The 12915-nt window shown below is 39.2% G+C and overlaps 1 protein-coding gene across 1 annotated transcript; it reads left to right on the plus strand.

Moving 5' to 3' along the window:
• Window positions 1–1423: 1423 nt before the first annotated feature.
• DTD2 (D-aminoacyl-tRNA deacylase 2) lies at window positions 1424–12093 on the plus strand. Its single transcript, XM_006152390.3, has 3 exons — window positions 1424–1590; window positions 6100–6169; window positions 11263–12093. The coding sequence occupies exons 1-3, from the start codon at window positions 1480–1482 to the stop codon at window positions 11586–11588; spliced, it is 507 nt and encodes a 168-aa protein (XP_006152452.1). The 5' UTR covers window positions 1424–1479; the 3' UTR covers window positions 11589–12093.
• The last annotated feature ends 822 nt before the right edge of the window (window positions 12094–12915 follow it).

Here is a 12915-nt window from a genome sequence, read left to right on the forward strand (position 1 = left end):
GCCCTGAAAATTCTTACCCTATAGGAAGGCTTGAAGTTATCGATGATTTTTTTGAAAGCCTAATCACTACCAACACGACTCCATTTATCCACAGCAAGAGTTTCCTAATTTGTTAAAGCCCCTTTACTGTGGAAAGACCTGTGGGAACGATATATCCTATTCTCAGTAAACCTCCCTATCTCCTGTACCCATACACCAAAGTCCTCTCTCATTCTGGGTTATGGCTCTTTAGCCATAATCTTTCTATGTCAAAGGTCCTTCCAAATCTGTAAAACTCGAGTCTGTAAGAGAGAGAACAGAGGCTCAATAATTATAATGACATAAAGGTGCACATATTAAGTGATTCAACTTGTCTGTGCATTTAGGACAAATGTCACAAATGTCAGAACCCCTGCAATGCAGCAGGGATAATGTCAGATTTTGTTTTTTCCTTTTACTAAATGTGTAAGGCAGGCTGCAAGATAACCAGCAAACACGTAGCTTCAATTTTGTGTACAAAGAACTGCTGATTATGCATGGGTTATTTTCTTCAGTCACACTACTTTATATGGATAGCAACACTGTCAGTGATGTCATCTTCTAAAACAACAGACCAGAATGTATAGGCATATTGTGTCAACTGAGCCCAAATCAATGACCTGGGTAATGCGATCATGGTAACACTATTATTCTTCATCTAAACCCTCCGGGCCCAAAGAAAAATAAATGCTAATCTGATGCATGTTCAAGAATATGTTAAGTAGAAAAGAAAATCAAGTCGTTGTCTGATTTTATTTACATTCTAATACGTACTTTCAGAAAACGTGTCACAGAATTTAAGAGCGTTATGTGTATCAGTACATGTTGTATGCGTATATTAGTAGCAAGGCAAATCATGCTTTCTTGGACAAGCTTTTAGCAGGGATGTTTTCTAAAGAGTTGATCTCCAAATGTGTATTCACCTAGCATTCCAACACGTTTCTGCAAATGGGGAATCAGAATGATTTATAGCATTCCTAGTAGGGGAGACAGCATTGTTTCATTGATTGGGGTAAGGAAATTTTTTGAAAAATTTATAGCTTTCAGTTCCATTTCTGCTTGCTTTGATATTCAATTGATTCGGGCATAATATGGACTCAAATTAAGTAAATCACAGTATTTTCAACATCTGGAAACCTAAGATTTCTGAACTGAACAATGATTCGTTAAAACATGCATAGAGAATAGATCCAAGAACTCTTCTCATACGTTTAAAAGTATACATTGAGCGCCTTCTAGAGTTGGGCAAATTTCGAGGAGGGTTTAGCCATTGTCTTTGAAAGTCGCACATCCGGGACCCTCGAGAGATCAGCAAAGGCCACACCCCCGCGGGGGCGGAGTCATGGGTGATCTGGGCGGTCCTCCCACCGCGCCCCGCCCGGTCCCGGCTGCGTGCACTCCGGGGCGGAGCCTACGTGGCGCGCTTGCTGAAGCTGTAGGACCTCCGCGCTGGCTTCAGCCATGGCTGAGGGCTGCCGGACGCCCCAGGCCCGGGCGCTTTTGCAGCAGTGCCTGCACGCCCGGCTGCAAGTTCGCCCAGCCGAGGGGGACGCTGAGGCGCAGTGGGTGGAGGTAACGTCAGCTCGGTAGCTCCTGTTATCCTCCGACTCTCAGGGGCGGTTCCCTCCGTGTCTTCTCGGTGCCTGGTTCCCCCGCGTCTCTTTCCAGGCGGGCAGGCCTGCTGCGTGAGGCTGCAGCGTGTGGCTGTGGGCGTGTTGTACCTCCGGCCGGGTCGGCCCACGCTGCTCGCAGTAGCCAGCCTGCCTGCCTGCGCTTACCTCTTCGGCCCTGTACCTCTGTGCCCGGCACCAGATGTATCTCCCTCCTCGCCCTCTGCAGGAGACCCCATCCCCGCGCTCCGGTGGATGGACGCGGGGATTTGAACACCTCCCACGGTCTGCAAACCTGAGCTAGACTTTAGGCCTAATCGTCTCAGACCCTTTGCTACTCGATCTTTGCTGGTCTGGTTCGAGCGTGCAGGTTAGGTATGCCTCTAGAGTTAAGGATCTGTTCCTTGCTGCCCAGGTGGGTCAGATTCCCATTATGTTGACTGATTGATTTTGATTTTAATAGAGAAACGAGATTTCCCAAGGAACAATTCTATTTCAAGAAACGTTGTTTTAGAATTTGACTTATTTTCAACCAAGAAACAAAGACCACTACTTTAATAAAATGTTGCACTGTTATCCAACATTTTCTCCAAAGGAAACATTCATTTCTGTATGCCCTTCTCTTTTATACCTCCCTATTTACAGATAGCCTGCCCCCACTTAATGCAAAAGCAAGTAACATGTTCTTTAAGACCCCGAAATATGTTTGGAGTAATTTGTGTAAGAAAAAAAATTAGTAAGACTTTGGGGCCAACCAGTAGCTTGGTGGTTAAGGCACTGAACTCCCACATGGCCGACAGTTTCAAGTCCCGGATCCAGTGGCTGGAAACTCAGACCAGGTGTGCATGAGTGTCCAGAATCCCAAGAGGAGAATGGAAAAGGGACTGCTGCTTGGCCATCCCCCTTAGGGGTGATTTCACACTTTTTCCTATCCCTGTCGCTCTCTGTCTCTGGAGGGCAGGCGCCCTATGGCAAAAACGTTAAAAAAACAAAACAAACAAACAAAAAACTTGGAAACCTTAATGTGGGAGACTGTCATTCACTCATTTTTGCAGAATTGGGTTCTAGATCTGGCATTACTTAACAATCCTAGTCATTATTACAAGTACCATCCCTGAACTATTCTTAAATCAGAATCTGTTACCCTCTGCCGATTTGGAAATATTTATAAACACAATAATTCCTGTATTTCTACCTCTTCCCCTTTTCTCAGAAGTGTACTTTTTTCTGTTGTTCTTTTCTTTTTTTTTTTTTAATATAGTTACCTCCTGGCTCTATGAATTCCAAACTATTAATCATTTAGGTTCCTTTCATGCTTCTTTTTATGTTCTTCATGCCAAAGCTGCCTATGTAAAAATGTACTTATTTTATTACAACCTTACAAATCATTAGTTTGTACTTATTAACTTTAAAAGCTATTTTTAAAGGCTCTTCCTTTCTCTCCCACCCACATAACTAAATCAATTTAAAGAGCTGACAAGTAATTTGATAGTGAAAGTGAATTCTCTTTCTCACGCAACATTTTTCTGTGTGTGTTTAGATTTTGCTATAGGGTACATATGCTTGCCAGAGAGAGAGAGAGGAAAAGCAAAAAATCACTCCCTGGAGAGGATGGTCATGCACAACCCCTTCTCCATTCTGCTCTTGGGATGTGGGACACTCATACATAGATGCCCAGTGTGGTTTTCAAGCCACCAGATCTGGAACTCAAACCTGGGTTGGCCATGTAGGAGTCCAGTGCCTTACCACACCACCTGCTGGCCCCATTTCTCACACATCTTCCATGTTCTATTATTTAAAATTCTTACTTTTTTAGGAACTTTTTTTAATTGTCAAAAGATTTAGAGGTTACTTGCTTGTTATTATTCATTTGGAACTTTGCTGTCATAGACTTTTTCTTCTTAAATGTTTTTCTTTAGGGAAAAGAACTTTTCAAAGCTGGAATGAGAATTATCTGTACTTTTCTATATATTTCAAATGTTTCATTCCAAAGAAGTTACAAAGAAAATGATAGTGACTTGAAAAGAATCTATAGATCTATTACTGAAATGAAAAGAAAATACCATAATAAGGACGTCATGTGCTAAGTGAAAAGAACTGTGTCTGTTTCTATAAATAATTAAACAATTAGGAACTTAATTCCATCATTGTGGAGTGTCCAGATATGAATATGCTTAAGATTTTAGCTGGTGCAAGAAACAGTACCAGTGGAGAGGGCTGTGACAGTAGTGCTGGTGCCTGCATCTTGCAACTTGCTGGCTCTTTGTTATGGTGTCCGTTGGAAGCCTTTGCCTGTTGTTCCAGAACCAAATGGTCCTTTTTAAAAATAACTTCTGGGCCAGCAGGTGGCATGGTGGTTAAGGTGCTAGATCCCACATGGCTACTGTGGGGTTCGAATCCTGGACCTGAGGGCTTGAAGATTATGATGAGTGCATGAGTATGCATGGGTGCCCAGAATCCTGAGAAGAGAATGGAGAAGAAAGCATTGCAGCATGGCCATCCTCCTTGGGGATTGACGTCTCACTTTCTGTCTCTCTCTCTCTGGCCACAGCAAAAAAAACAAAAACAAAACAAACAAAAACAGGTAAATCCAGTGAGATGCAGAACTACAGTTACATAGAAAACCATTAGGAAACAAATGGAGCTGGGAGATACAGTCCAGTGTTAATGTAATGAACAGATAAATTGAGTCTTTGTCATGGACAAAACAGTCTATAAAGTGCTTTGAAAGTTGTAATGTAAAACAAATTGTGCCTCTGCTCTTAAATTTATTTCTACGCACTCAGGTAATGAGTTATTATATAGCTTAACTGTGAACCAGGCTCTATTTTTAAGTACTTTACAAATATTAGCTCATTTAATCTTTATAACAGCTCCTGGAGCCAATCAGGTCAATATATAGAATCAAAAATCTAATAATTCACTCGACTGCAGAATCGAAGTCATGTATCAAGTGTCTCTTCTATATAGTCTCTTTCCTAAAAGAGCTAAAAAATATCCAGGTCATTATGTAAAATAACTAAGTTTATAATCTTGATAACAACCAGCCTTATGATGTAGAATTTACAAACATAGTTTTCAGGGCCTAATTATGTTTATTTAAAGTAATAACGATAATAACAACAAAAACTGGTCAGTTTCCTGGAGTTTATAGAAATAGAATCAAACCTTTATTTTCATTATCTATAAGAAGATTGGGGGAATAAAGAGCGATGATGTCAAAAGACATCAGTCATATTGTTGCTTATCCATGAGCCGTATATGCTGTGTGGATTTGAATACTTTGGTATTGAATAAATGGAGCCCTATAAACCAGTGATCTTTAGCCCCCACACCACAGGCTGATGCCAGTTTATGACCTGTTGGCCTCCTGTCCCAAGCATGCATGATGGTGGTGGTGGTGGCAGCGGCGGGGTTAGGGGTGGCAGAGACACAGCCGGCGAGCAAGCAAGGCTTTGTCTGTGTTTGCAGCCACTCCACATTGCTTGCATTGCTGCCTCCTGTCAGATCAGCAGTGGCACTGGATTCTCACGAGGGTACAAATTCTATTATTGAGTGATTATTTCATTGTATATTGCAGTGTGGGTACTGGTGGAAATGGGATGCATGGTGGATGTGGTCAGCTTGAGTTATCCTGGGACCAACCCCTCACTCTCCATCCATGGAGTGATTGTCTTCCACAAGGCCAGCTGCTATTGCTGGGAAGGCTGGAAACCAAGGCTCTTACTATCAGCTCTACTTGGTGGAAAGGAGGCTGTTTGGAAGTCCTAATAATTTTTTTTAAAGAATTATTTTATTTATTATTATCATTATTATTTTCCAGTTTGATCAGAGAGAGACAGAGAGAGAGAGAGGAAGTGAGAAAGCAAGTCACCAAGTCCGAGACTTGAACCGTGGTTGGCCATGTGGGAGTCCAGCGCCCATGCCACCTGCCGGCCCCAAGTCCTAATAATTTTATAACTTGTGGTCGTCACTGTTCTTGGCTGTATTTTAAACTTAATTTTTGAAAGAGAATAACTGAAGTAACTGAAATTTGAAAAAGATTTTATTTTCTCACATATTTAATTAAAAATAAAATCTAGGGCCAACAGGTGGTATAGAGGTTAATGTGCTGGATTCCACATGGCCGACTTTGTGGTTCAAGTCTGGACCTAGTGGCTTGAAAATCATACTGGGAACCTATGCCTGTGTGCCTAAAATCCCAAGAGGAGAATGGAGAAGGGTTTGCTGCATGGCCATCCCTCCTGTGGGGTGATTTCTCACTTTCCCTCTCTCCCTCTGTCTCCGGTGAGTACGTGTACCTAGAGCAAACTAAAAACAAAACAAAACAAAAAAGTAAAAGTAATAAAATCTATTGGGAAACATTTCTTGTCCTTTACATTTAACCTTTTTAACAATTGTGAAATTTCATTTATTTAATACTGTCTCTAGATAGATTACTTTCTAACCTGAATTTACTGTTTTCTCATAGATTAAGAGAGGATTAGTGATTTATGTGTGCTTCTTCAAGGGAGCTGATAAAGAAATTCTTCCAAAAATGGGTATGTGTCTGGTGTTATTTTCTTTTTCAAAAGTGAGACAGAATAGCAATAGACAGATAAACCAGTTGGCAAGGAGCATAATCTTAAATTGTGCTGGTATGTAAGTTATTAATTGTTTAACTCCATCTAGTGTTGTTAGCTTTCGATATTTGTCTGTTCCAAAGTTTTAAATAAATGTGGGTGAACTCTTAGAACATCTGCAGCATTTCAGATGGCTTGAGGGTTGATTTAGAAAAGTATACACATACATACACACATATAACACACTTCAGCCAAAGATAGATATGAAATCTTTTTGGAAGCAGGGTGGCCACATAGGGAGAAACAGATGCCACATTTCTTAATATAGTTTCCTTTACCCCTCAAGGTTCCTAACAAGGGCAGTAAATGACTTTGTATATACAAAGTGAGTCCCATCAACTCAAGGTTACATCATTATTAAGGAAGAATTTATATAAACCGTTTATGCACTTCTTTATTAGAAATATGTATAAATTTGGGGCTGGTAGAGGGCATGGCAGTTAAAGGTGCTGGACTCCCACATAGCTGACAGCAGTTTGAGTCCCAGACCTGATGGCTTGCTTTCTTACTTTCTCTCTCTCTCTCTCTCGCTCTCGCTCTCTCGCTCTCACCCTCTCACCCCATCTCTCTCTTGCTCTCTTGCTCTGTCCCTCTCTGGTCAAATTCAAATAAATAAATAAAGTTAAATAAAATAATTCTATAAAAAATGAAATATGTATAAATTTAAGATTCTCCTGGTTCTTGAAGCAAACCCAGTGTCATCATAGCCATCCCAACTCCAGGGGCACAGAAAGCATAATTTTTATATCCAAATACTGTCAATATTTTATATAATTATGTCCAAAGGAAAAAAAAACCTGAATTAATGCCACTATCCCTAATGCTGGGGATAGGTTATATTCTCCTCATTAGTACTTGGAGAACACCCATCAGTTAGATTAATGAGAAATATAAATTATACTAATGCTAGTTGATGCTTATAGAGGTTAAACTAAAAGAATTTCAACTAATGGAACTCTAGAGCCAATAGCCCAATGAAGAACAGCCAGGACAAAGAGCTAAAGATTTTAGAATGAATTTTATCCTTCTAGAATCATGATATATCGGGACCGGCAGATGACATAGTGGTTATGTCACTGGATTCCCATAGTCGACCACAGTGGGAGTCCCAGACCTGACGGCTTAAACTCCCACCAGGCATGTGTGTGTGCGTACCCAAGATCATGAGAGGAGAATGGAGAAGGGATTGCAGCATGGCCATCCCCTCCTGAGGGGTGATTTCTCATTTTCTTTCTCTCTGGCGAGCGCACACACCCTATAGCAAAGTCTCTCTTAAACAAACAAACAAACAAAAAGAATCATGATATATCAAACATGTTTGGCAACTTTGTCGAAGGATAAAAATTAGACTCAAAAAGGGACTATGATAGGTAAAGATGGAAAGCCACTAGCTGTAGTCATTTTAAATTTGAACCCATAAGAAGTGGTGAAGGATTTAAGAAGAAAATGAAATGAGCTCCTATTGTAGAGGATAGTTTGTCAAATCCTAAAGCTGGGGTGTTAGACATTCTGTCTACTTTCCTAAGTTAATATTTCATCTTGGATTAAATCTTTATTGGTCATGAAAAGTACATTCTTCAAAAACAAGAAGTTTTGTCATTCTGATTTAGGATTGACTTCCTAAAGTTGTCTAGTGGAATCTTAAATGTATCTTAATCATATTATAATAAGATGAAATAAGCCCTTCAAATCCATGCTGCATTTTTTAAAAGTTTATTTCTTCCATGAACAAGAGAAAGACAGAGAGATAGCACCCCCAACAGGGACTTGACCCTGCGATCTACCTCCAGCTTTAGCCAGCTCTGGATCATTGGAAGGCAAGTGTCCTGTGTACTCAGGGAGGTCTCTGGACATGAACCCGGAACATTCCCATGTAGGTTAGTCTCACAGAAAATTACATTTTACTGCTGTGCCACTGTCCACTCCCTGAATTTAGCTTTACAGTGATTTAATCCTGTGTGCTTTCATTACATGTCTTTGTGTGTGTGTATGTATATATATATATATACATACACACACATATATGTATATATAATATGTATTTTATATATATTAATATATTGTACATATAATTTTTTTTGCACAAGCTCACCAGAGAGAGACAGAGAGAGGGAGAGAAAAAGCACCTACCATTGGTACATGGTCATGCCACCTGTTATGCCATCCCATCAGGGTTTTGGAAATGCAGATGTACTCATACATGCCTGGCATGTTTTTCAAGCTGCTGGGGCTGGGATTTGAACCTTAGTTGACTATGTGGGATCTAGCTCTCCCAACCACTAGTCCATGGAGCCAGCCCCATGAGTTTACTTTAAATATATGCATAAGATTATAGGGAATTAACAGGAGGAGCTCCACCTTAAATCTTTTAGTGTATAGTCTAACACAATACTTCATATATAATGATTTTCAGTATAAAAGAACAGGACTTTAAAAATCACATTCTGCTGCTCTGAGTTTGAAACAAAATAAGTATTTTTTTGGATAGCATTATCTTGTTCTTCCTTCTCATTCAAATAGGCAAAGTAAGCCAGTGCGATGGGATTCTCTTAATCCCCATCTTGTACTTACTGCACACATTCAGATCTTTCCAATCAAATCATAAAGCCCTTAGGAACCTGATCAGTAATATCCATAAAGTCTATAATAGCACAGCTAACATAGAGATATATAGAATCTTCCTCAATTCATCTTCAATACAATTGGACTGAGATCCAGGGACCTGTCAAATTTAACTTCTCATATACATCATTAGAGATACTTGATTGATAATCTGTTTTGGTATCTTTGAAATTCCAATTTGCCATTAATTCATTGTGTCATTTTAATTCTACTTACTGATGTTTGTATCATATTTACTTCTACATAGTAATGTGTGTATTCCAAAAGTATTCATTAAATTCTCAGTAGTAGCCAGTAGAGGGAGGTATGTGGAAATGTAATAAATTCTATTACCTCTGGGGTTTGTTATTCCATAATTGCCTAGTCTGGCACTAGCCTGAGGTTCAGATAGCTAGATAGTGATTTCCATTGGAATGAGGTTCTCTGGTTCATTAGAAAGGACTAATGACAGTACAGCAAAGTTCTATAAAAAATTAGGGGTATTTAAAAATAAATGTTAAGTGGAAATTGATGGTGCATAATGCTTAGCTTAGGAATTCATTTCCGTATTCACCATGGTAGGTTTTTGCAAGGTTAATTCCATAATTTGTAGAGTAGGGAAACCTTACTACTATTTACTATATTCTCTCACATTTGAAATCATTGACTACCTTCCAAGAAGCAAGCTGAATATGGAGGCAGGAATGTGAGGTGTATATAGGTTTTTTTACCTTTTGCCATCTCGTGACTGTTTTTGCAAGCAGAAGTCATTTATACCTTTATAAAGGTAGGACGACCTGTGTCTATTTATATTAGATATTTTCTTTGCTTACTGTTTTGAAAATGGTTAATGTTGAGGTGTAAAGATTTCCTGAGTTTGTATTTTTAGCTACACAGATATTTATAGTAGTTTTTATATTTCATACTAGCTTTAAATCATCTCAAAAATGCTATAAAACTCTCACCATATTTTCTTGTGTGTATATATGAAGATAGTGCTAGTAGCTCTGTAGCTTTTGATTTGTTTTCAGTTGTAACAATGAATTTCTGATGACTTTTATTTTCACCATCTTCCATGAGTTATATTTGTAAAAGTGTCAGTTCTTTTTTTCCTAGAGATTTTTGCTATAGGGCATGTGCATTCACCAGAGAGACAGACAGAAAGTGAGAAATCAGCCCCCACAGGGGGATAGGTGTACCAAAATCTCTTCTCCTTCATTCTCCTGTTGGGTTTTTTGGGCATGTATACAAATGTGTCTGGTGTGAGTTTCATGCCACAGAGTCCAGAACTCAAACTGTGGTCAACCATGTGGGAGTCCAGCACCTTAACCACTATGCCACCTACTGACCCTAGTTCATGTGAATAGTGCCTTTAAGTTTATGAAACTATTAAAATCAGCTGGTTTATAATGGGATCAAACCTGGAACCTTTGTCTTAGTTTAAAACTCTAAGCAACTTAAGGTGCTGTATCCCACATGGCTAACCCCGCAGTTTGAGTCTTGTACCCGGTAGCCTGAAAAATACACTGGTTGCATGGGCATGTGTAGCCAAAATCTGAAGAGGAGAATGAAGAAGGGATTGCAGTGTGACCATCCCCTTGGGGGTGATTTCCGACTTTCCCTTTTTCTCTGTCTCTCTCTGGCAAGAGCATGCACACACACACACACAAATCTAATAAATAAATAAATAAAACAAAAACAACCTCTAGGCAATTAAGTTTAAAATAATAAATTTATTCAAAAGTTATATTTAATATTCTTTTTTATAGAGTAGATTTATCATGGGCTTTTTCCAGTGGGATTTGCCTATGATATAAAAGGAACTGGAAGACAAAACCTTCTCAGGTGTTCCCCCAAGACAATATCTCAGGTTACCACATATAGTTGATTCTTTAGCCCTTTTTCAATGAATTTGTTGTTTAGTTCTTAACTTCCAAGACAGATTTAAAACATCATGTCATTTTATGCATAAAATGTGCCTTATTTGGGACCAGCCAGTAGCATGGTGGTTACGGCACCTGGCTCCCACATGGCCAACCACACAGTTCAAGTCCTACTCCTGGCAACTTGGAAACCAAGCTGGGCACGTGTGTGTGTGTGTATGTCCAAAATTCCGAGTGGAGAATTGAGAAGGGATTGATTGCACCATGGCCATCTCCCTGGGAGATGATTTCTCACTTTTCCTCTTTCTCTGGTGAGTGCACATATCCTATAGCAAAACTAAGAAAAGAAGAAGAAATTGCCTTATTTTTTATGCATATTTAGCCTAATGAAGCTAGAACTTTTGGATTAGAAGCATGAACTGACAAACTAGGTTTTCAACATGTAATTTGCTGTCTGATTAAAAGATTGATGGTTCTCTTCATGTTTGTTTTTCACTTCAAAATGGTTTGTCTTTCTTCTCCACCCAGTTAATACACTGTTAAATGTGAAATTAAGTGAGACAGAAAATGGCAAGCACGTGTCTATATTGGATCTACCTGGCGACATTCTTATCATTCCTCAAGCCACCCTTGGAGGGAGAGTAAAAGGAAGAAATATGCAGTATCACTCTAACTCTGGAAAAGAAGAAGGATTAGAACTTTATTCCCAATTTGTGACTCTCTGTGAAAAAGAATTAGCTGCTAACAGCAAGTGTGCTGAAGCTGGAGCTGTAGTGGAACATGGCACTTACGGGAACAGGCAGGTGTTAAAGCTGGATAGCAATGGACCATACACACACCTCGTTGAGTTTTGAAAAATTAAACGTGCATCACTACAGCTGTTTCTGGTATGAAATGATCTGAACTATAATTAGAGTTTCTTTCCTTTCATCCTGAATACACTAATTTGCAGCATTTTTAAACCAAATTCTGGGTCCCATGTATAACTCTGCAATCTGCTGATCAGATGACCTAGCCAAATTACCTACCCTCTGGATTTCAACATACCTTTGTCCTGCTTTCTCCTATCTTTCCACTCAAAGATTGAAAACTATTGTCTTCACTGTATAGTGACTGAGATGATCTTAGCTATATTTAGAAGGTATGTACATTTTACATTTTTGCAATGAAGAAATTTGTATAATCAAGAAAAGTATTTCTTCAACCCTCAAATTTATGTAGTATGTAATAAAACTATTTGTATTACAACTATGTAAAGTTTAGCACAAACAATTATAACTTTGTCAGTTTTGTTTCATTATTTCTGGTTTTTATACTTTGAATAAAAGAATATGTGATTTACTATTCTTATTAATAATATATATGAAAATATCATATAGAAATGTTATTGTGCGTTATATAACTTTCCAAGGATGTCCAAACTCTCGAGATTATTTTTTTTCTTTAAAGAATTATTTTTTATTTAACTTTATTTATTTTATTTATTTATTTTAGTTTGATCAGACAGGGACAGAGTGAAAGAGAGAAAGTGAGAAAGCAAGCTGCCAGATCCGGGGCTCTAACCACAGTTGGCCATGTGGGAATCCAGCACCTTTAACCCCTGTGCCACCTGCCAGCTCCCCCTTCAAATTATTTTAAGAATATTTAGTTGAGATAAGAACAAGGAATAAGGAATTAAAAGTTCTTTTTATCAGCCTGTGGCCTGGTAGTTAAGGCAGCTGGATCATACATGGCCATCCAGCCCTGGATCCCACAGCTTGGAAAACACTGAGAAGAGCCAGCAGGTGGCGTGGTAGTTAAGACACTGGATTCCCACATGGCCAACCATGGTTTGAGTTCCAGACTTGGCAGCTTGAAAATCATGGCAGGTGCATGTGTGTGTGTGCCTGAGATCCCAAGAGGAGAAGGGATTGTGACATGACCATACCCCCATGGTGGGGGAATGGATTTCTTATATTTCCTCTCACTGTCTCTCATTTTGGTGAGCACATGTGCCCTATTCCTAAAACCTTAAAAAAAAAAAAAAGAAAAGAAAAGAAAAGAAAAGAAAAACACACTGAGTACATAGCATGCATGCCCCAAATCCCCAAACGAGGGAGAGATGAAAGAGAAGGGATTACAGTATGACTACGCCCCATGGGGTGCTTTGTTGCACTCTCTATATCTTCTCTCCGGTGAGCC

The sequence above is a fragment of the Tupaia chinensis genome, unplaced genomic scaffold, assembly GCF_000334495.1.
Source record: "Tupaia chinensis unplaced genomic scaffold, TupChi_1.0 Scaffold000350_1, whole genome shotgun sequence".
NCBI classification, from domain to species: Eukaryota; Metazoa; Chordata; class Mammalia; order Scandentia; family Tupaiidae; genus Tupaia; species Tupaia belangeri.

Bases quoted from the DNA above. Each gene is read 5' to 3' on its own strand.
- DTD2 (XM_006152390.3), top strand. From the start codon at position 1,480: ATGGCTGAGGGCTGCCGGACGCCCCAGGCCCGGGCGCTTTTGCAGCAG. The intron at 1,591-6,099 runs GTAACGTCAGCT...GTTTTCTCATAG, and splicing joins CTGAGGCGCAGTGGGTGGAG to ATTAAGAGAGGATTAGTGAT. The intron at 6,170-11,262 runs GTATGTGTCTGG...TTCTCCACCCAG, and splicing joins AGAAATTCTTCCAAAAATGG to TTAATACACTGTTAAATGTG.